Below are 25,443 nucleotides of genomic sequence, written 5' to 3'. Positions count from 1 at the left end.
TGGCTTCAGCAATAACCTTCAGCACCTGGTCATGTCTCCATCGGTACCGTCCCTCTCCAAGTGCCTTGGAACAGCTGCTCAGAATGTGCTCCAGGGTTCCACGCTTTGTTCAAATGGTTCTAAAACCAGGCTGTTGTAACTCTGTTGAAAAAATTGTCTCTCGACTTACAGTTACTGATGGCAAATTGTGCTGGAAGGCAGAAGTAAATGTCATTAATGCCAAATAGCAGCATGTTTTCACTTTTTTAAGAATTTACTTCAAATCCTAATGTTAAATAAAAAGATACAAACGTTTTACATTTAGAAACCACCTAACATGTTAATCTAGATACAAGAATTACAACATGCATTTACTTAATAATCATGAGGATTATATATCAAAACACAATAATATTGAATGTTTTTAACTGGTTATTTTTATTTTGATGGACAGTTTCCTCCAAAGCTACCGTTAGCCGTCAACCCAACTGGCCTCAGATATTCACTGGAGAGAAGATCACTCTCAGATGTGAGATCCAAGGAGGTGGAGACCTTCAGTGGACGTTTGATTGGAGAACACCCAGCTCAAACACACTTCCAGCACACAAAGAACTCATCATTAGCAGTGCTACTGAGTCCCACAGTGGAGATTACAGATGTATGGGCAGAAGGGGCTATTCTGTCACACAGTGGAGTGACCTCATCACATTGACAGTAACAGGTAAGTTGTCCTGTCTGTCATCCATTCAGGAAATATCAAGTTTTTAATTGAAAAAAAAAAACCCCACAGGAACTTTTTCACATGATATTCCGCAACACTTTATGCTTTTTAATCTTAATAACTTCCTCCACAACGTTTACTGTTGAATGACAATGAGTCACAGAGAAGAGCAGAGAACTACACAGCTGTCTTGTCTGGAGAGGAAAATGCAGTTTGCATGTTGAATCCTGAATTGTGCTTCTGGAAAGTTACAGTAGAGATTCAGACAAGAAACATGAAGAGAGAGAGAGGTGTGACAGCAACAGAGCTCCTTTGTTGGAATTAAATGAGCATGACTTCAGTATTGATATATTAAATTAAATATTGATATTAATCCTATCACTTAAAGCAAGCTTATGTGTCAGTATTAAATTATTTATTGGCTGTTGGGCCTGTACTCTTTAAATTGGCCTAAATCACAGTGATGATAGTTTCCTTATTTGAATCTTTGTTCTAAAACAGCACATAAACCAGAAGCTGGACTGAGAGCTGACAGCAGAGACATTCCTGTAGGGGGCAGAGTGACTCTGAGCTGCTCTGTGACATCATCATCTGGTTGGAAATTCTTCTGGTACAGAGGAGAGAAAACCTCTGAACCTCTGACCAAACAAGATGCTGTTTTCATCTCTACTGAGAGAATCAGTGTCTCACAGGGAGGAGTCTACTGGTGCAGAGGAGGAAGAGGAGAGACACTTTACTACACAGACTACAGCCACTCAGTCCTCATCAACAACAATGGTGAGTTGGGTATTTATCTTTGAAAGAGAATTAAAAGGCAACAGACGTGTTTTGATGTAGATTTAATGTTTTGTTATGTTTTTGTATCCCTACTGTAAATTCTTGCTCCTGAACAGTTGCAAACAGGGCTGTTGTGACTCTGCAGCCAAACTGGTCTGAAATATACAGAGGAGAGACGATCACTGTCAGATGTGACATCAAGGACGGAGGAGACACTGAGTGGGAGTATGAATGGAAAACAACGAGCCGAAACAAATCTTTAAATCAAAATGAACACCGTGTTAGATCTGCTTCTGAATCTGACAGTGGGACCTACAGCTGTAGGGGCAGAAGAGCTCAGCAGTCTGCAACAGAGTGGAGTGATCCCATCAAACTGACCGTATCAGACAGTAAGTCACATCACTATTCTTTCAGAGTGAATATTATACAACTCCTTAGAGACTTGTTCTGCTTCATTTATATTTAAAACGTTTGTCAGCTGGGATCGGCTCCAGCCCCCCGAGACCCGAGTGCAGATAAGCAGTTAGGATAATGAATGAATGAATGAATGAATGAATGAATGAATGAATGAATGAATGAATGAAGTTTGTGCAGGATGACTTTGATCCACTATTTTCCACCAGATCAACCTGAACCTGTCCTCACTGTGTCTCCATCATGGCTGAGTCCTGGAGACTCAGTGACTCTGAACTGCAGAGTTAAACATCCATCAGCAGGATGGAGGTTCTCCTGGTATAAGGCTGTTCCCAAACCATCAGACAACTCCTACAGCTATGAGCTGCTACCTGACAGCACCACTGGGACTGAACAGGATTCTGACATCGTTCATGGACAAACACACACAGCAGGATATGTGTGCAGAGCTGGAAGAGGAGATCCAGTTTATCACACTGATAACAGTCAACCTCAGTTTGTCTGGTCTGGAGGTAGGTTTGATTCTGTCTGTCCTTCTGCAGATGTTACATCATCACCTTGGTTTATATATATATATATATATATATATATATATATATATATATATATATATATATAAATTTATAACATACAGTATGATGAAGAAGAAATTAATTGACTGTTCTTCTCTCACTAACATCAAGACAAACTTTATTTCTTATTTCTTTCTTTCTTCTTCAACTTTATTTTTATTGTGTTACATACCAGGTTGGGAATTTCCTTCTCTCCTCACTCTTATTCCAATTCAATTAATGTGACAGCATGAATTTACTCATTAATTAATTCGGTTACTGGTGAAACTTATTCTTTATACTGATACAACAGGTGGATGCAGAGTTTGAAGACACTTGGCTAGAAGTCAGAGAAGTTTACAGACAGACAAAACTTTTAAAATAAATAGCCAGACATTTAATAAAACTCAGACAATAAGATGAAAACACTGACTGTATGAAAAGAGTAAATGCAGCACATTTTAGTTTTAAAGACTCACCTCCTGTATCTTAGAAAGATGGCAGATAAAAGTAGAGTCAGTAGTTTTCTACTTTACAGACAACAGCAGCTTCAGTCGTGTGTTTTTCTTTCATTAAAATATACTCAAATGGTGGAAAGTTTTCAAGGTAGAAAGCAGAATTTTGAAACTTGTATGTTTCACTGAGCTTCAGTAATAAAAAATAAAGCATAGGAACATTTACATTTTGTCAATCTTTTACTCTTCATGCTTGGTTTTGACTTCGTATTATATATTTTTCAGATTTTGGTTCCTCAGCGTCTCTCACAGTGAGTCCTGACAGAGTGCAACACTTCACCTCTGACTCTGTGTCACTGAGCTGTGAGGGAAACTCTACTGAGTGGAGAGTGAAGAGGTTTACTGATGGCTACCCGCGAGACTGCCCCAGCTCCAGCTCCAGCTCCAGCTGGGGGACAATGACTGGATCCACATGCAACATACACAGTGGCTTTTATAGTATTAGTCATACTGGTGTGCACTGGTGTGAGTCCAGATCAGGAGAGTTCAGCAACGCAGTCAACATCACTAAAGAGAGTATGTTTTCATTATATTTTCTTTTATAAACTATTTTTAGCATATCATTATGTGTTTCAACACATGTATTTTTTTAAACATTAGTTTATATATGTTTATAACATTTAGCAGCAGCTTTTGAGACAAGTTACACCAGAAAAAGTATTAGTTTATTTAAACCATCCCCCAAAATGCAATCAACCTTTTTTTTGTTTTATCAACTGTAAATTAATATTTGGATTATTTTTTTCCTGGATATTTCAAAAACTAATTTTATATAATTTAATATGAAGTTGGTCCACATTTGAGTTTTTTATATGCAGCTACCCCTAAAAAAAAAAAGAAAACGACCATTTCTATATTCTCACTGGTATTTCTGTGGCAGAATTCATCCACTACTTGTTTCTCTGAGGTCAAACTCTATCAAACTTATAATAACAACCACCAAATATAACTGTTTTCCATTGATGAACAAATGAAACATTTAATTAAACTGTTTTATAAGCACTGCAATGAAAAAAAAATATCAATGTTATCAATTCTTATTCTTCACTGTCAACACTGAAACTGCACCAGCTGATCTCTGACTGAAACTTTATTTTCTTTGACTGTTTTACAGGTGATAATATTATCCTGGTGAGCCCTGTCCATCCTGTGACTGAGGGAGATTCTGTCAGTCTGAGCTGCAGATTGAGAAGACGGGAATCTGTTTCCACTGTGTTTTTCTATCGAAATGAGGAACTCGTTCAGAACGACACCAGAAGGGAGCTAAATATCTCTGCAGTGTCAAAGTCTGATGAGGGCTTCTACAAGTGTGGACACTCAGGAGAAGAGTCAGCTCAGAGCTGGATGTCAGTTAAAGGTCAGTTTGCTGCAGTTTCTTTAAAGTAAACTGTATTTCTGTCTGAGGAAGAAATGTTTGATTAGTGTCAGATGATTTTAACTGTTGGATTCCTTCTGAGCTGAAGAACGTCTCCACCAGTGGCTGTGATAGTTGTGATTTACTGTGAATGGTTAATTTCATGTTTATATGTGGGACTGTCAGTGTTTACCTGTGTGATACAATAAGAATGGGGGATTTTTATGTGGTTTTTATACATTTGGATTTGTAAATGTAAGTGTATTTGTTGTATGGATTTTTGGATGTTGTCTTTTATCTTTACCATATTTATTATCTTTGTTAAATAACTTTAATAAACTGCTATATAAGTTTATTGACAGTTATTATCTATTATAGAAGGATCCAGTCCTGAAGGCTCTAAACTTCCTGTGCTGTTGATTACTGGGCTGTTGTCTGGAATCGCACTTGTTGTTATTATTATTCTGCTGGTTTTGTTTTGCTACAGAAGAACCAGAGGTGAGAACTTTTTCATCTATTATCAGATGATTTATGCTTTATTTATTCAAATAAACTGATATATCCTGACTGCATGATATGGAACTGCAGCACAAAACCAATAACAACAAATGTCTTTTTCTTCACAGATTCAAGCTCCACCAGGTTGGTACAACATGAACATAACAGCAAATATACTGTATATAGTATAAACTAATTAAAACATTAAATGTATTTGCTTCATGTTGTAGGCCAATCCAGTCTGAGAGCACCAATCAGGGCTCTGCCACAAGTCACATGGTCGACCAGAATGAAGGTCAACATAGTGAATACTCCTCTCTTCTCCACCCTAAGCACATATCCTGTTTATTATATATCAATATTCACCCCCTTAACTCCTTCTTTTAAATGTCTGATGATGATAATACATTTAAAATGGTTAACCTGACCTCGACTGTATTTCCACTGCTCTGTAGGTGATGCTTCTGTCTATGAAACAATCAAAGTCTCTGAAGACTATGAAAATGGTACAGTATACACATATTTAGTACCATGCACTGCAAACATGGTAAATCAAATTCAACTGAAAAGATTTGAAATATGAGCTTTATTTCTGCTTGAATTTCCCAGTGCAAATTATTTCCAACTGACAATATTATTAGGTCAGAATCTGAATTAAGTCAAACAAGCTCATTCAGTAGTCAGCTCTCCATTGTCCAATCATGCTCAAGGCAAGCCAACTATATTTAAAATCTTAATATAAGAACATATGACTTACTTAGGAATAGCAGCTAAAATGTAACTGCTGCAAGAGTTAACCCACCTGTTATGTTTGTTTTTTCAGGAACAGCAATAACCCAGGGTGTGTTTTGTTATCCAAAAGTGTCAGAAACTAAAAAAATCCTAATAAACATTGTTTATATTTCATTATTAACTCCATTACTAACCATTTTAATCAATATTTAGTGCAATGGTGTTCTTTACCTCACACAGATCATGATTTAATGAAGACAATTCTCAGTCTTTTTTCATAAAAAAGTGCACGCGAAAACTTTTTTCATGTACATTGTAAATACCTACATATAAACATACAATGGTTTTACATGCCATTGATTTTTTAAAATTGCATTTTACATTTTTTCCTTTCATGAAAAAATACACCTTAACTATTTATTTTAGATTTTTAAACGTTAAAATGTTTCAATTTGACCCACAACATGAGAGGAGGGTTTAGGGGACTGATCACTGGTGATTTATATTAAATGTATATATTTCAGATGCAGATGAATCCCAGGATGCCACCTCAAGTCACGTGGTCTATCAGAATGAAGCTCAACGTAGTGAATACTCGTCTCTTCTCCACTGTAAGCAAATATCCTGCTTATTATATATCAATATTCCCTCCCTCAATTACTTTTTTTAATCTCATGATGTCTGATGATTAGCCTGGGTATACCCAGACTGCCTTGCGTGCTCGAATTTAATTTCGAACTGCGGCGGAGTCTGGAAACTAGGGCCGTTTCTTAGCCCTGTTTTAGGGATCCAATCACAGAGCGGGGAGGGACGGCAAGACGATGACGCGTACTACTCGGCACTTGGAAGCTTGTAGTTTTCTGGATCCAACATGTCTGCAGCAGACGCGAAACTCTCTTTAGCTGTAGATGGTGTTTTAAATTGTTTAGAGCGAAAGTTGAAAGGCGAAAGGTCTCTCGGCGGCTCCGCTGAGATCACCGGCGTTATGGTAGCGGGGCTATTAGCGCCGCTAGCGGCTATTAGCGCCGTTAGCGGCTATTAGCGCCGTTAGCGGCTAATAGCTAATAGCCGCTAACGGCTAATAGGCCCGCTACCGCGGACAGCGGAGCCGCCGAGAGGCCCGCAGCAGCTTGATTATTGCCCATAAAATCAGTGGATGTGTGTGGCTGAATGACATGAGGGGGAATAAAGCGTGAAAATAAATAATCTTGCAGAAAGCGAGAACTGGAGAAGCAAAGCAGCAAGCAACACTCTCATAGACACACACACAACAAACATCCATTTCTGTTGATCTACTACGTCATCTGGTATAACTGATCTGATTGGCTAAGAGCTACCTACAGATGCTTTTGATAGACATTATAAGCGTCCAATAAACGGCTCTGGAGGATCGTAAACCACACCTCCTCTACGGAAAAATACATTGCTCGTTGCCAGACTAGCCCTCATTTGAGAATAGTCTGGTGTTAGCCAGGCTATCTGATGATGACAATACATTTAAAATGGTTAACCTGACCTCGACTGTATTTCCACTGCTCTATAGGTGATGCTTCTGTCTATGAAACAATCAAAGGCTCTGAAGACAATGAAAATGGTAAAGTATACACATATTTAGTACCATGCACTGCAAACAGAGCCAATCAAATTCAACTGAAAATATTTGGAATATGAGCTTTATTACTGCTTGACTTTCCCAGTGCAGCATTTTTTTCCACTGACATGATTTATTTTAAGCTCATTCAGTAATCAGCTCTCCATTGTCCAATCCATACTCAATGCAAGCCAACTAGATTTAAAATCTTCATATAAAAACATATAACTTGTTTAGGAAAAGCATTAAAAAATTAAGACTGCTGCATGATTTAAGGGGACTGATCACTAGTGATTTATATTAAATGTATATATTTCAGATGCAGATGAATCCCAGGATGCCACCTCAAGTCACGTGGTCGACCAGAATGAAGCTCAACGTAGTGAATACTCCTCTCTTCTCCACTGTAAGCAAATATCCTGCATATTATATATCAATATTCCCTCCCTTAACAACTTTTTTTTTTTTTAATCGCATGATGTTTGATGATGATAATACATTCAAAATGGTTAACCTGACCTCGACTGTATTTTAACTGTTCTGTAGGTGATGCTTCTGTCTATGAAACAATCAAAGGCTCTGAAGACTATGAAAATGGTAAAGTATTTACACTGACAAGATTTATTTTTAAAAAAGTCAGTGGACTGATAACGAATTATTGATATAAAATGTGTATATTTCAGATGCAGGTGAATCCAAAGATGCCACCTCTTCTTCCATTGAACTAAAAAAGATTGGAAAGGAAAGTAAGTATTCAAAATACATACAATAATTTGATTAAATAATTCAATATGTATGTAATACATCCTGTGTGCTTATTCAGGGTTTCTGGATGGAAGTAGTTTCCAAGTTAAAGAGTAACCAAACCTCCAAAACATTTTTTTTAGTGGAATCAATATGTATGGGTATTTAGTGTTGTTGTTGATTGATTCTTGACATTTTATTGCAAACTAATATGTGTATGTGAATAAGACATAATAGAAGTATAATTAATAATCAAGATATTTTCCACACAAAAAAAAATGAAATGTTTCAATGATGTTATGTCCTGAAGTGACTAAATGTCATTCATTTATTTTTGCCCTTTATCTTGTTATTCTAACAGGGAAGCAGCATTAACCAGAGAAGGGCGCTGTTTAATCTGATGTGAAGACCTGAACTGCAAGTACAGAAACAAACAACAGTCATGTTTAAAGTTTGTCCTGAAATGTGATGAATCATTACACTGGAGGTAATTATGGGCCATCTTGCAGTTCAGTTAAACTCAATTAGTCACCTTGGGTAGATATTTTAAACAGCCACTACGTGTCACCAGAGCTACAAATTGTACTTTCTTACATATATTTCGGGCCTTTTTTCATATGCAGTATGTGATTGTTATTGTATGTTATACATCAAAAGTTTACTATATATGTTAATCTCACATATTCAGTTTTACATTTATATATATATATTTTTACTAGTCATGCTGTTGCAGATTATTGAATTGATTGTATATGGAAATTTGTTATATATATATATAGTTTGGTATATATGTATGGACATTTTTAATGCCAACTTAAATAGTGGCTGTATATAAAGATGTGTTTATTTTTATTACAGTATCATAAACATTTATTTATCTTCATTTAGTTTTCCAGAATAGACAGAATAGAACATTCTTGAGGTCTCAGAGCTATTTTGACAAAGATGAGTTGTTGACAGCATTTCTATAAAATTATTGTTAATATTACTGTTGCACCTGTTGTCCAAATATCCAACAAACTCCATCAATTATCCATCAAACAACTAGTCACATTACAGAAGTTAACAGAGTCTATATATTTTCAGTATTAAATAAGAATGATCCAGGGTGATCATTAACTGTAAAATATGTTAAATAATGTGCTATCAAATATATTGTATCACTGCAGATGTACATGCTTTGCTCTGTCTAAAAAATATAATGATATCTACGTTACGAATTTCTGATTTATATGTTTTGGGTTTTTATATTGTATTTTTATTTAGCATTTTATCCATCAATAAACTTTTTGGCTAATTAAAACTGTCAATTGGTTTGTGGATCATGTGAGGGTAACTGAGACATTTGCTATTGAAAGACATGTTGCTGATCAATTTTTTCAAATGTAATTAATCATTTCAAACCTGGCTTTTCCTTCAATCATCTTTTGATGCTTCCTATTGAGAAATATATGCTGGTCGACCTTGTATTCTGTAAAAGATATTGTGCTTTAATTACTTTATGTGATGGTGTACTTTTATTTTGTAATGGTTTGCTTGTCTAGTGTGTGTGCACTTCCTGTTTTATTTTGTAGTTTTGGTTCTTGTATGTTGTGTCTGGGGTACATCCCAAAGCTCTAAATTTTCGCCTCCTCTATCCTCGCTTGAACCGGAAGTTCTTTCGCGGGCGCCATCTTTAAGACCGTCCCAAAGCTCCTATTTGTGATCGGAGGATAGAGGATAGAGGATAGAGGAGGCATATCGGAGGAGCCACAAGCGAGGATACACGAGAGAATCCTATGCGGAAGTCTTTTAGCGGTGGCCCCGCCCCCTGACTTATTGAATTGACGCAGCAGCTGATCGGACTGATGTTATACATCGCAACATCGCTGTAGTTTCATAACGGAGTGAAGACAGATCACAGATTAAACTAAAGTGCGTCACCACAAGTTTTATATTTTATTTATATGATTCACCATGTAGTTAAAATCTGTTTTATTGTGGCTCTGAACAACAAAAACACCACAAACATATTTCTACATTTATAATAAATAAAGAGAAAGATCGCTCTAGAAGTTTTTTTTCCTTTTCGTGATCTGTTTTTTCCACCATACAGATTTATTATGGATATTATTAAAGTAAAAAAAAAAAAACAGTAGAGAGTATGAGAGTCTGTCTGTCAGCAAGAAACACTTTTACATTGTTTGTCATTTTCATCAGTCCCACGCGGGGCTGATCATTACTGAGTGACATAATTTAAATTTTACCTTAATTATATAACCTAATAAAACATTGGCCGGTGTTCAGCGGACACAATCATGTTCTGGGATATTAAATAATTAATTTATCACCAGGATCGTCTACTACGACAGCATATTAGGGCCATTTATGAAAATAAATAAATAGGGGCCGAGGGGAGAGGGGCCCAGCCACCATGGCACGTGTTAAACACATAACATGAGGTGATGGTACTACATCATCACATTTTATTCCTTTCTACCCGCGGGATGTCTCTTCTTCTTCTCCATGACTCACTCTGTTTAAGGTGTTTTATCAGAGTGATTGTTTATGAGTGATTCGACTGCTCCCCTCCAGCCTGTCGGTACACAGAGCGCTGTCTTTCAGACCTCCTCTGCTCCTTGTTGACAGTTACAGTGTGTAACGTTCGTCTACGTTTTTTTCTCAGCAGCAGGTTTATTGTCCCCAGCCTTCATTCCTCACGGGCATTCTCATGTGAGGCCTCTTTACGTGTGTGTAGGATAAAGAATATATTCGGATTGGTTGAGTTACTAAATTGTGAACCTATGGTCAGGGTTACTTCAGTTCAAATTTGGGACAGTATCAGACAGCAGATATGTGAAGGAGTTCAGCTCAGGCCTTGGCCGTAATGTAAAGAGGACAGGAAGATGAGATGCAGAATAGGGAGGGGAGACAGGATGTGAAGGCCCCAGCAAAAAACACACACACACATAGATTTGAAAGGTCAAGGAGATGTCAAATCCCCAGATGCATGGCTATGGGTGGCAACCGAAAAGCATCACACAAAAAATTTACCAATTGCGTTAAAAGCCCACCCAATTGACGGGGTTAGCCAAACCCAAGAAGATATGTGTAAGTTTGTAATCACTCTGTCTTGTGGTACCATCGGGATCACATTGCAGAGCCAGCGCTGAGCATTGCATTTGACTATTATTCTTTCAAGAAATTGTTAATTTTATTCATTTGTTCTGAGTGTTTTGTAAGACCAAGTTTAGAAAAAAGAACCCGGGTGAGCGTGGGAGGCTTTAAGAGCCCCCGGCTCTAACACGTGCAATGGTGGCTGGTTTAGGGAATCTTTATTCCTCTCTGAAGTGTGTGTGTCAGTGTGTGTGTGTGTGTGTGTGTGTTTGTGCTTGCACTTCACTTGTGGTACTGGACAAATAAATAATATAAAGGCATTCCCGTGCACCTGAGCAGGACACAGTTCACAGTATAAATCACCTGCAGTTTGTACCGTCCAAAATAAAAGTGTCAGGCACTAGGACCGAGCGGAAAACAGCTGCTCAAGCTGAAGCCTGTTCCTCTTAGTTTAGACCCGCCCACAAGCTCCTCGATTGGCTCTGCCGTTTCTTGTGTGATTGGCCGTCCCCGCTGTCACTCCATCAGGTTGTAAACATTAGCACACCGGTCTGCTAGTTGTCCGACAGGAGTTCCTGTTAATCTGCCGCTGTAAATTGTTGTTAACATGTTGGGCGGTTGTTCTCCCTGGGTGACGTCAGCAAGACGGATTGTAATATCAGAGGTTTCATTTACATTTGAACGTTTGAATCGGTGTCCACGTGATATGTGTGTGCGTGCCTGTGTGTGTGTGTATGTGTGTGTGTTTGGTTATAAGGCGCAGCCAGGATGTCTAAAAGAAGGACAGTGGACATCAGAGACTTCTTTAGAAGTCAAAGTGTAAATTACTCAAATTACAGCCATCCTGCAACACCTTCACTAGCTCCCAATAAAGCAGCATCCACTTCAAGATCCTCCTCATCAATTAAGAAGCTCTCAATAACCTTGTAAAGTGTCTTTGAGTTTTAAAGTGCTGATAAATAAAATGTAGGCCTATTATTATTATTATTATTGTTATTATTATTATTACTACCATAACTGTAGAACCTCAACAATGCAGACATTTTGAAAAAGCTTATATTTAATGCCGAAGAGATTCACTTTTGATTATTTTTATTCATTATTTTCACGTGTGTTGGAAGGCAGCAACTGTTTAAAAAAACACCAACAATAAAAGATTTGGAGGAAAATACAATAAAACCTCGGATTACAAATGTGATTTTATACATTCATACTCATGATAGGCCTAATTGTGAAACTAAGTTTTTTCCTCTGTAACCGTATCATATATATTCCAAAAATAAGTGTAAAATTGGTGGTACAGAGTTGGAGTGAAGTTCACTAACAAGGTGAAACACAGAAATGGGTGATAATGTTTTACTACATGCTTTACAAAAGGTCAAACCAAAAAAGGGAACAGTAAACTTAAAAGTAGGCTAACAATAGAAAACTAGAAGAACTAGTAGAAAACACAGTGAACTGAAAGAGTATGAGTTTTATTATTCTGATGTTACTTGTTACTTATTATTATTATTATTATTATTATTATAAGTGCTACAGCTGTTGAAGCCAACTGACAGGTGATTAATATTATTGCACATGAATAAAAGCCTGCATTGTGTCTTTATACTGTGAACTGTGTCCAGCTCAGGGGCACGGGACTGCCTTTGTATTATTTATTATTATTTGCTCCTGTTTTTGGACAACTATTAGGGCCAAGTATGAAGAAAAAAAACGGACCCGGGGAAAGGGGGTAATACTGGTCCATGCCTCACTGGGTCCGAATGCCCGTGAGGAATGAAGGCTGGGAACAATAAACCTGCTGCTGTGAAAAGAACTTAGACGAACGTTACACACTGTAACTGTCAACAAGGAGCAGAGGAGGTCTGAAAGACAGCGCTCTGTGTACCGACAGGCTGGAGGGGAGCAGTCAGATCACTCATAAACAATCACTCTGATAAAACACCTTAAACAGAGTGAGTCATGGAAAAGAAGAGACATCCCGCGGGTAGAAACAAATAAAATGTGGTGATGTAGTACCATCACCTCATGTTATGTGTTTTTACGCGTGCCATGGTGGCTGGGCTCCACTCCCCTGGGTCCCTATTTAACTCTATTTATTTATTTTCATACATGGCCCTAATACACCTTCGTAGTAGACGATCCTGGTGATAAATTCATTATTTTTATATCCCAGAACATGATTGTGTCCGCTGAACACCGGCCAATGTTTTATTAGGTTAGATGATTAAGGTAAAATGTAAATGATGTCACTCAGATCAAAGCTACACTCAGCAATGATCAGCCTCACGTGGGACTGATGGAAATGACAAACGATGTAAAAGTGTTTCTTGCTGACGGACAGACTCTCAACTCTCTACTGTTTTGTTTTTTTACTTTAGTAATATCCATAATAAATCTGTATGGTGGAAAGAACAGATCACGAAAGGGGAAAAAAGCTTCTAGAGCGATCTTTCTTTTAATTTATTATAAATGTCACGAAACAGATTTTAACTACATGGCGAATCATATAAATGAAATATAAAACTTGTGGTGACACACTTGAGTTTAATCTGTGATCTGTCTTCACTCCGGTTTGAAACTACAATGATGTTGATGTATAAGATCAGTGTGATCAGCTGCAGCGTCTAATCAATAACTGATGTCCAGTCAGGGGGCGGGGCCACCGCTAAAAGACTTCCACATGGGATGCTCTCATGTATCCTCGCTTGTGCCTCCTCCGATATGCCTCCTCCATCCTCCATCCTCCATCCTCCATCCTCCATCCTCTCTCCTCTCTCCTCTCTCCTCCGAGCACAAATAAGAGCTTTGGGATGGTCGTAAAGATGGGGCACGCGAAAGAACTTCCGGTTCAAGCGAGGATAGAGGATAGAGGAGACATAAAATAAGGGTCATGGGATGCACCCAGGGGAAGGGAAGATGCAAAATAGACAACATGAGACGAAGCCCTTGTGTTTCCTCCTCCCCCTTGTCAGATTGTCTTTGTTTCCCCTGTGAGCACATGTCTGTATTTTGCCGGCCTGTTTTTGGAATTGGTTCTGTGGATTATCGTTGTGTCGTTTTGGATTTGTTCTCCTGTTGTATCTACAATTAAAGATTGGATTTTTTTAAACCAGTCCTGGTTTCAGACACTTTTCTTCTGCCCCTGAGTCCCTGTTGTGAATTGTTTCACTTTATTATTGATTATCAACTATCCATTGCACTTAATTTCTGCTACTTTAACCCTGCTTCTTTTCTGCAGAGAATGTGGTAATGTGGTCATTCTTAACTAAGCAGCAGATCTTTTAAAGAGGAAATGAAAAGGGTGTTTTTCACTCATGCTGAGAAGCACTGGCTTTGCTTGTTACTTCTTAAGCTCTAATTGTGAACTAAATGTTCTAACACAGTGTAACAAAACACAAGCAATGATTATCCCTTTGTTTACTACTTTGTATATATTTGACGTTACTGTAGGTACATGAGATAAAAAAGGGTAGTTATCTCAAATTACAGAAATATTTTTGTGGCATTTCTCTATGTTGCAGGCCACATTAAGCCATAAAACTGAGATATCAAAAGCTGGAAAATTTAGTCTGACATCCGTGTGATGTATTGAGGCAATGAAAATGTAGACATTAATTTCAAAAGACACAGCTACTCATGTATTTTGGTATTTACTCATGATTTATTTTTATTTCAATCAGCACAGACTTCATTTGGATGTAAACAAATATGTTTTTTAATCTATTTGTTTGCCCAGAGTAAGACCCAGAACATGCTGGAGAGATTATATATCTGCCTGGGCTGGGAACGCCTCAGGGTCCTGGTCCCTGAAACATTGTAATGTAACAGGCATCAACTGTTGGAAAAGATAGAATCTAAAAAAATTTCAGTGGGCAGGAAGTGTCATCATGTCAGAGTAGGCTGCAGTCAAAACTCCTGTCGCTGTATGAGCTTTATGTGAAAAGGAAGGAAGGACACGTACTATTGAAGCAAAGTAGTAGAATATCTCAGAATCAGAGAGACGGTGTCCGTGCTCGACGTGAAGATGGGGCGCACTTTGTTCTGTGTGCTGGGGTTATTCTGTGAGTACATCTCTGACTCTTTGAATTTGGTTGCTGATTGGGCTGAATCGTTTATATATATATATATATATATATATATATATATATACACACATACATTATGGCAAGCCGTTGAGGAAATTATTATATATATGGATTCAAAACCTGAGAATATATATAGAAACCTGATAATATATATTGAAACATGAGAATATAAATTGAAACCAGAGAATATTTATAGAAACCTGGGAATATATATTTAAATCTGAGAATATATATTGAAGGTTATAACCGAAGGTGTTAAAATATATTGTCAGATTTTGATATATATTCTCAGGTTTCAAATCTATATTCTCAGATTTTAATATATATTCTCAGGTTTCAAATCTATATTCTCAGATTTTCAAGATATATTCTCAAGTTTCTATATATATTGATTTGATTTTTTTTTTATTTGAATGATTTATTTCAAATATGCAACAACAATACAATAATAATAATGCATCAACAGGAGTCAGCCCTAGTGACTCCTGCACTGATAAGGCCGCCAAGCACTCTATAAAAATGCCACAACATATTTGAAAAGGAGTGGGAAGAAGTAAAAACTTGTTCAATCCCACCCCACTTCTTTAAACAATATTAACAGGTCAGAAATCAAAATCGAAAGTCAAACTCAAAACTACCTGTTTCCTTCAGACTAATTTCTCATTTTCATGATATCAATTCTATGTATCAACACTTGCATATCTGTACACCATACCAGTACACATAGATGCATACAAACATACCAATAATAATATTCTCATACTTTAAATATGTATTCTCAGACATTTGATATATATTTTCAGACTTCAATATATATTCTCAGATTTTAATATATATTCTTAGATTTTAATATATATTCTCAGATTTTAATATATATTCTCAGACTTTTAATATATATTCTCAGGTTTCAATATATATATATATATATATATATATATATATATATATATATATACATATACATATATATATATATATATATATATATATATACATATACATATATATATATATATATATATATATATATATATTCTCAGATTTTGAAACCATATATATAATAATTTCCTGAATGGCTTGCCATAATGTATAGGCTATAAATTACGTATGTGATATATTTCATTTCATATTTCTTCCTGATCCATTTAATTTCTAAATGTTTCTTTAGCATTTATTTGCCACCTCTTTGCAATTGAATATAATAAGAGAAATACATGAAACTGTTGTCACTGTTGTTGTTTATCTGATGAAGTTTTAATCTCTGTTTCAGTGCTGAATACACTCCTCTACGGACAGGATGAAGGTGACATTGTCTGTTTTACTGAATATTTACCCACTTAACATTTCTCTCTTATTTACAGCAACATTCTTCTTCACTTCCTATTTTTTTTTTATGTTTGTATTTAATGACATTTATAATACAAAGTATTAAATGAGTCACCTATAATCTGTGCTTTCTCTGAATAATTATCACATACACATTCATGAGAAGGAACATAATAAGGGAGAAAAGAATTACAGAGTTAAGCTGTTCACCTAAAAATATTTATAGAAATCATAATCTGTGTGTGTGTGTGTGTGTGTGTGTGTGTGTGTGTGTGTGTGTGTGTGTGTGTGTGTGTGTGTGTGTGTGTGTGTGTGTGTGTGTGTGAGATACACTAATCACTGTAGAAGCAATATTCTTCTTTTAACTGTTACATTAAGGGAAGCTAACAGGGCAGGGGGCGCTATGGAGCAGTGAGTTTAATGTACTTGTTTAGTGAACACTTATTGTGACTTCTACATGTTCTTTAATCTAACTTCAACCTAATGTTGAATGTTATTGAGTGTCTTTATATTGACCAGTAATATCATATCACTGCTAAATCACTCATATGTTGTCAGATGAAGTCTGTGTTCATTTGATTGAGATTTTCAGTAAATCTTCCTCTTTTACACAGGTGGAGGTCCAATCCTGGAAAGTCCTGAATTCACTTTGTATGAAGGAGATGGTGTGGTTCTGAGCTGTAAGCCTCATGATCCAGGAAATGAGATGGAAGCTACCTTTATCAAAGGCGGCTCACTTGTTGGAAGGTCCGAATTTTATCCGTCATCCAGTAAAGCAGTAATGTTCATTGGTCCAGTGTCAGCATCAGATCGGGGCTCTTACACGTGTCAGTTTGATGACGGGAAAGAATCCGAACAGAAAGAACTGAAAGTGGAAGGTAAGTAGCTGTCACACTGTGATGTAAACAAACAAGACAAACACATTGTTTAAAATTCTACAACAAGAATCCAAAACTAATTAATCAAAGGTCAAATATCCACTTTTCTAGCTTTTGTAAGAATTAAATTACATTTCACTGTCTTCATTCAGCACAGATTAGTTTTGTCTTTCAGTAAATGCTACATAAAGTAATCATTCTTCTTAAAAGGTCATGTTAGTGCATGTTGTGTGGTTGATGCACTCATTTGTTCTGGTCTGAGATGCTGGTGGTCTAGTGCGACATCTGGTGGTTCATTTGGAGAAGAAAATGCTGCAAATGAATCTTCAACAAATTTAGATACACACTTAACATTTTCAAATACATATATATATATATATATATTATTATATATATATTATGGCATGTCGTTCAGGAAATTAATCTTTGAATATATTGAATGAATTCTTGAATATATGGAACGAAACTTTGAATATATTGAATGATGTTGGGATTCTACCACAGGTGAATTTTGGGTTCATTTGTGGACTAAATGAGACATTTTCCTGAGCCCACTCACAAAATGGTGAGTCACCTCCATTTTGTCTGCTCTCAAGAACTTCAGTTCCCAAAATGCACTCCATTTACAACACCTTCCAGGTGTCGTGTCGTTGGTCAAGGCACCTTTGACACCACAGGAGGTCCACTGGCCTGCTATAAAGAAGCCAGTACTCCCTCCCGCTCTCTCTCTCCACCACTCCTGCTTGGGGAAGCAGATCCAGAGGTCTGGATCCACCAGCCCTAACCCCTCACCCCCCGCTGAGATCCTCTGCAGCTGAGATGAGGCCTTCTTCATTCAGAATCCCCTTCCATAAGGAATTCTGAACCAACGGCAACTCTGACCTTCTCTGCGCACCAAAGTTGCATTAATGGACACAAAGTTCATTGCAACCGCCAGCGAAGCTCCAACTCCAACCATAAGGACAACCAGCAACTTAATTTGCAAGACAGCAAATTATTGAACTCAACTTCCTTCTTCCATTCCTCTGCTGAAAAGGATCCCCCCCCTTTTTTCACTGGACTCGTGAGTAATGTAACTGGGCTTAGATAAGCAATCAGCAAGGACTTTAGCAGAAAGGATTTGACCTGTGATTAATGATTTGGTTTATATGTGTGTTTTAGGTATATTTACTTATAGTTTAGTCATAAACTGACTGACTAAAATAAATGTGAACCATGCCTGGGTGTAGAAAGAGAACAGTAGCCTATACTAGTGCATGATGATAAGTGTTTTGGGACTTTTATTTTCCCGCTTCCGGTCTGTCCTCCGTCATATTAATAAATGAGAAACAAATTAAAAAGATTAAAAAGGGAGCGAACTTCTTCGTCAGGAGAACTGTATTGGGCACGGGTACTATCGGGAGGATTGTGGCCCATACAAGCACTTGACAATAAGCTGATAATGTCCTCATTGGTCAGTGTTGCTGCCACAAGGTTCCCAGCTGACTGACTCATGCTCACTTATTGCGGCAGCAAAATACAAGATGGCAGTGCCTTGATGACGTCAGTCAAGTTTCATTCCATATATTCAAGGTTCATTCAATATATTCAAGAATTAATTCAATACATTCAAAGTTCCATTCCATATATTCAAGGTTCATTTAATATATTCAAAGTTTCATTCCATATATTTAAGGTTCATTCCATATATTCAAGGTTCATTCCATATATTCAAGGTTCATTCAATATATTCAAGGTTCATTCCATATATTCAAGAATTCATTCAATATATTCAAGGTTCATTCCATATATTCAAGAATTCATTCAATATATTCAAAGATTAATTTCCTGAACGGCATGCCATATTATATATATATATGTATATATATATATATATATATATATATATATATATATATATATATACATACAACATGATTTATTTTTACAGGTATGAGGGATATTTGCCATCAGAGTTTCACTGAATTTACGTGCATTCAAACTTTGTTCTGTTTTGTTCTTCAGTGGTTGTTTTGTGGTTGTTGTTTTTTTAATTTGCAGGTGTGAGTGTGTTGTCAAACTGTTGAAAAAGTTTCTGAACTTGTTTGTGTTGTGTCTTATTTTGCTGCAGTGTGTTGAGCTACAACTCATGCAGACATGTAGAAAGTGGAGTTTGATTATGATCATAAATGTGCAAACTAATCACTCTGTTTAAACAATAACTTCTACTGCATGTTTATGACAGCAATTTCCTTGTTTTGTTGTTTTTACAATCTAAACAGCAGGTAGACGTTCAGTCACACTGACAGCAGAGGAGACTGTCATACCAGCTGGGGGCGCTGTGACACTGACCTGCTCTGTTGACCCTGCTGCTGGATTGATGTATCAATGGTTCAGACGTCCTTCAGACACTCCTGAAGTTCAGACTGGAAACAGAAATCAACTGAACTTTTCACAAGGCGGAGAATACTCCTGCAGAGGAGTGAGTCAAGGAGCAGATTTCTTCACTCCTGAAAGTAATGCAGTCACTGTTCATGGTGAGTTCAGTCATTTGCTCTGAAATAAAACAAACCACATTCTTCATTCTGTTAAACAATGCTGAAGGTGCGTAATAAAGCCATTTTAGTTTGAAGTAAAAGAAGAACCCTTATGAATAAATGATGTAGGTTGAGAACAGTTTGACATGTATTTACCCACTTGTTGGTGCAAGAATTTGCTTTTTGTTTGTTTGGACTTCAGTTTGTATAAAGACACAATAGAAGAGTTGAGAGTCCTCTAAAGTCTGTTGAGTTTTACTCATAAAAACCTGGATTAAGGTAAAACACACGACCGCTGAAAACATTTGTCCCTTTATATTAAACATCATTTTGCTGGGTTTTACAGTTGTTCAATTGGTTTTGTCTTATTTTATTCTAGATTTTAAATATGTGGAATATTTTGGGAATAAATTGTGATTGTTTGTTTTTACTGTGAGAAGAGAAGAAATTTAGAGAGACACCATACAGTGTACTGTTGGATTACAGTGATAGTACACAATGAAAGTAACATTTGGAGGATGTCATTTTTATTCTCTATTATATTTAAATGTTTTATACGTAATAGTGTAAGCAGTTTTACTTTATTAGATGTAATTACATACATATACAACTTACAACAGTAAAACTGTAGCCAGATGAAAATAATGATGATAACAAGTAGAATTGGTGCTTGTTGGTTTTTTTTGTCTTGATTTTTTTTTTATCAGTGTCATTCACAGAATTATTATTAATTATTAATAATTAATTACCAGTATAATTCACAGGAAAACGTTGAGGAATGAACAAGGATTATTTTCATAGGTGGACTGATGCTGCAGTTTAACACAGTTCTCCTACATGAAGAAGGTTCTGTGTGTGTGAACATATTTAACTTGCTGTTTAGGATGATTGACAGTTAGTTTGGTTGAGATGAATCTTGTAACTGGCTCGTCTACATTAACTGGCTGTTGGTGTAAATGGTAGTTTGTGTGACCTTTGACCCTGTGATAGACTGGCTGTCTGCCCAGGGTCGACACTCTTTCTCACCCAGTGTGAGCCTGGATCCACTCCAGCTCCCTGTGACCTGCAGAGGATCACTGGGACACATTATGGAGAGTGAAAGGCTTCAGTCGGCTCTTAAATACAAACTTTTTTGTTTTATTTCACGTTTGTAAACATATTTTTTTAAAAGAAAGAAAAGAAGAACAGCTTAAGAACAGTGATCATTCAATGCACATTAGCAATCACAATGTTCAGAGATTAAAATACTTTTTTTAAAACAAGGAAAACGGTTTAGGCTGTAATGAGTAATTGAGTATTTTTTATAACAATGCTACAATAAGAGGAATGGATTTTATTTTCATCAAGCAATTTATTTATTTCCCAAGAATAGTAAAGACCTTTTTATTTCTCTGTTTCAAACTGAACTGCAGGTAAACCAAAGGCTGGACTGAGAGCTGACAGCAGAGACATTCCTGTAGGGGGCAGAGTGACTCTGAGCTGCTCTGTGACATCATCATCTGGTTGGAAATTCTTCTGGTACAGAGGAGAGAAAACCTCTGAACCTCTGACCAAACAAGATGCTGTTTTCATCTCTACTGAGAGAATCAGTGTCTCACAGGGAGGAGTCTACTGGTGCAGAGGAGGAAGAGGAGAGACACTTTACTACACAGACTACAGCCACTCAGTCCTCATCAACAACGATGGTGAGTTGGGTATTTATCTTTGAAACAGAATGAAAAGGAAACAGACGTGTTTTGATGTAGATTTAATGTTTTGTTATGTTTTTGTATCCCTACTGTAAATTCTTGCTCCTGAACAGTTGCAAACAGGGCTGTTGTGACTCTGCAGCCAAACTGGTCTGAAATATACAGAGGAGAGACGATCACTGTCAGATGTGACATCAAGGACGGAGGAGACACTGAGTGGGAGTATGAATGGAAAACAACGAGCCGAAACAAACCTTCAAATCAAAATGAACACCGTGTTAGATCTGCTTCTGGATCTGACAGTGGGACCTACAGCTGTAGGGGCAGAAGAGCTCAGCAGTCTGCAACAGACTGGAGTGATCCCATCAAACTGACCGTATCAGACAGTAAGTCACATCACTATTCTTTCAGAGTGAATATTATACAACTCCTTAGAGACTTGTTCTGCTTCATTTATATTTAAAACGTTTGTCAGCTGGGATCGGCTCCAGCCCCCCGAGACCCGAGTGCAGATAAGCAGTTAGGATAGTGAATGAATGAATGAATGAATGAATGAATGAAGTTTGTGCAGGATGACTTTGATCCACTATTTTCCACCAGATAAACCTGAACCTGTCCTCACTGTGTCTCCATCATGGCTGAGTCCTGGAGACTCAGTGACTCTGAACTGCAGAGTTAAACATCCATCAGCAGGATGGAGGTTCTCCTGGTATAAGGCTGTTCCCAAACCATCAGACAACTCCTACAGCTATGAGCTGCTACCTGACAGCACCACTGGGACTGAACAGGATTCTTACATCGTTCATGGACAAACACACACAGCAGGATATGTGTGCAGAGCTGGAAGAGGAGATCCAGTTTATCACACTGATAACAGTCAACCTCAGTTTGTCTGGTCTGGAGGTAGGTTTGTTTCTGTCTGTCCTTCTGAAGATGTTACATCGTCACCTTGGTTTATATATACATTTATAACATACAGTATTTTGAAAATGAATGCCTGGTTCCCCTAGTGGAAGAAATTAATTGACTGTTCTTCTCTCACTAACATCAAGACAAACTTTATTTTTTCAGTCGTATTGTCTTACATACTGGGCTGGGAATATTTTAGTTTTGAATACTCCCCTCCTGTATCTTAGAAAGATGGCAGATAAAAGTAGAGTCAGTAGTTTTCTACTTTACAGACAACAGCAGCTTCAGTCGTGTGTTTTTCTTTCATTAAAATATACTCAAATGGTGGAAGGTTTTCAAGGTAGAAACCAGAATTTTGAAACTTGTATGTTTCACTGAGCTTCAGTAATGAAAAATAATAAAGCATAGGAACATTTAAATTTTGTCAATCTTTTACTCTTCATGCTTGGTTTTGACTTCATATTATATATTTTTCAGATTTTGGTTCCTCAGCGTCTCTCACAGTGAGTCCTGACAGAGTGCAACACTTCACCTCTGACTCTGTGTCACTGAGCTGTGAGGGAAACTCTGCTGAGTGGAGAGTGAAGAGGTTTACTGATGGCTACCTGTTAGACTGCTCCACCTGGGGGACAATGACTGGATCCACATGCAACATACACAGTAACTGGTATGGTGATACTGGTGTGTACTGGTGTGAGTCCAGATCAGGAGAGTTCAGCAACGCAGTCAACATCACTCAACTGAGTATGTTTTCATTATATTTTCTTTCATAAACAATTTTTAATTCTTAAGTGTTTCAACATACATATTTTTAATATTGTTTTATATGTGTCTTCATCATAATATTTAGCAGCAGCTTTGGAGACAAGTTACACCAGAAAAAGTACTTTGTCAAGTTTTGTTTTTTTAAATCATCCACTCAAAGAATGCAATCTATTTTTTTTTACCAACTGTAAATTAATATTTGGATTATTTTTTTCCTAGATATTTCAACATTTTATATGATTTAATTTGAAGTTGTTCCACATTTGAGTTTTTTATATGCAGCTACCCTTAAAAAAAAGAAAAAGACCATTTCTATATTCTCACTGGTATTTCTGTGACAGAATTCATCCACTACTTGTTTCTCTGAGGTCAAACTCTATCAAACTTATACTAACAACCACCAAATATAACTGTTTTTTTTATTGATGAACGAAGCATTTAATTAAACTGTTTTATAAGCACTGCAATAAAAAACAATTGTTATCAATTCTTATTCTTCACTGTCAACACTGAAACTGCACCAGCTGATCTCTGACTGAAACTTTATTTTCTTTGACTGTTTTACAGGTGATAATATTATCCTGGTGAGCCCTGTCCATCCTGTGACTGAGGGAGATTCTGTCAGTCTGAGCTGCAGATTGAGAAGACGGGAATCTGTTTCCACTGTGTTTTTCTATCGAAATGAGGAACTCGTTCAGAACGACACCAGAAGGGAGCTAAATATCTCTGCAGTGTCAAAGTCTGATGAGGGCTTCTACAAGTGTGGACACTCAGGAGAAGAGTCAGCTCAGAGCTGGATGTCAGTTAAAGGTCAGTTTGCTGCAGTTTCTTTAAAGTAAACTGTATTTCTGTCTGAGGAAGAAATGTTTGATTAGTGTCAGATGATTTTAACTGTTGGATTCCTTCTGAGCTGAAGAACGTCTCCACCAGTGGCTGTGATAGTTGTGATTTACTGTGAATGGTTAATTTCATGTTTATATGTGGGACTGTCAGTGTTTACCTGTGTGATACAATAAGAATGGGGGATTTTTATGTGGTTTCTTATACATTTGGATTTTGTAAATGTAAGTGTATTTGTTGTATGTATTTTTGGATGTTGTCTTTTATCTTTACCATATTTATTATCTTTGTTAAATAACTTTAATAAACTGCTATATTAGTTTATTGACAGTTATTATCTATTATTGAAGGATCCAGTCCTGAAGGCTCTAAACTTCCTGTGCTGTTGATTACTGGGCTGGTTTGTGGAATCGCACTTGTTGTTATTATTATTCTGCTGGTTTTGTTTTGCTACAGAAGAACCAGAGGTGAGAACTTTTTCATCTATTATCAGATGATTTATGCTTTATTTATTCAAATAAACTGATATATCCTGACTGCATGATATGGAACTGCAGCACAAGACCCAATAACAACAAATGTCTTTTTCTTCACAGATTCAAGCTCCACCAGGTTGGTACAACATGAACATAATATCAAATATACTGTATATATTACATACTAATTAAAACATTAAATGTATTTGCTTCATGTTGTAGGCCAATCCAGTCTGAGAGCACCAATCAGGGCTCTGCCACAAGTCACATGGTCTACCAGAATGAAGCTCAACGTAGTGAATACTCCTCTCTTCTCCACCCTAAGCACATATCCTGTTTATTATATATCAATATCACCCCCTTAACTCCTTTTAAATGTCTGATGATGATAATACATTTAAAATGGTTAACCTGACCTTGACTGTATTTCCACTGCTCTGTAGGTGATGCTTCTGTCTATGAAACAATCAAAGTCTCTGAAGACTATGAAAATGTTACAGTATACACATATTTAGTACCATGCACTGCAAACATGGCCAATCAAATTCAACTGAAAAGATTTGAAATATGAGCTTTATTTCTGCTTGAATTTCCCAGTGCAAATTATTTCCAACTAACAAGATTATTAGGTCAGAATCTGAATTAAGTCAAACAAGCTCATTCAGTAGTCAGCTCTCCATTGTCCAATCATGCTCAAGGCAAGCCAACTATATTTAAAATCTTAATATAAGAACATATGACTTACTTAGGAATAGCAGCTAAAATGTAACTGCTGCAAGAGTTAACCCACCTGTTATGTTTGTTTTTTCAGGAACAGCAATAACCCAGGGTGTGTTTTGTTATCCAAAAGTGTCAGAAACTAAAAAAAATCCTAATAAACATTGTTTATATTTCATCATTAACTCCATTACTAACCATTTTAATCAATATTTAGTGCAATGCTGTTATTTACCTCACACAGATCATGATTCAATGAGGACAATTC

At 36.8% G+C, this 25,443-nt stretch overlaps 1 protein-coding gene across 1 annotated transcript; it reads left to right on the top strand.

Moving 5' to 3' along the window:
• Positions 1-974: 974 nt before the first annotated feature.
• On the top strand, positions 975-25,281 carry LOC131990161 (uncharacterized). The gene is made up of 27 exons (XM_059355559.1): positions 975-990; positions 1,202-1,477; positions 1,594-1,866; positions 2,101-2,403; positions 3,183-3,473; positions 4,072-4,314; positions 4,690-4,809; positions 4,938-4,953; positions 5,040-5,104; positions 5,265-5,315; positions 6,066-6,152; positions 7,085-7,135; positions 7,452-7,538; positions 7,679-7,729; positions 7,816-7,878; positions 17,001-17,264; positions 20,771-20,875; positions 21,193-21,465; positions 21,582-21,854; positions 22,069-22,371; positions 22,855-23,121; positions 23,710-23,952; positions 24,333-24,449; positions 24,579-24,594; positions 24,681-24,754; positions 24,902-24,957; positions 25,270-25,281. Exons 1-27 carry the CDS (start codon positions 975-977, stop codon positions 25,279-25,281), a joined length of 3,996 nt encoding a protein of 1,331 aa, XP_059211542.1.
• Positions 25,282-25,443: the final 162 nt, after the last annotated feature.

The sequence above is a fragment of the Centropristis striata genome, chromosome 17 (assembly GCF_030273125.1).
Source record: "Centropristis striata isolate RG_2023a ecotype Rhode Island chromosome 17, C.striata_1.0, whole genome shotgun sequence".
Lineage (NCBI taxonomy): Eukaryota > Metazoa > Chordata > Actinopteri > Perciformes > Serranidae > Centropristis > Centropristis striata.
This window is presented reverse-complemented; position numbering and strand designations above follow the sequence as displayed.

Excerpts from the sequence above, each read along its gene's own strand:
- LOC131990161 (XM_059355559.1), top strand. Across the intron at positions 1,478-1,593 it reads AGTCCTCATCAACAACAATG|TTGCAAACAGGGCTGTTGTG; the intron begins GTGAGTTGGGTA and ends GCTCCTGAACAG. Across the intron at positions 6,153-7,084 it reads ATACTCGTCTCTTCTCCACT|GTGATGCTTCTGTCTATGAA; the intron begins GTAAGCAAATAT and ends ACTGCTCTATAG.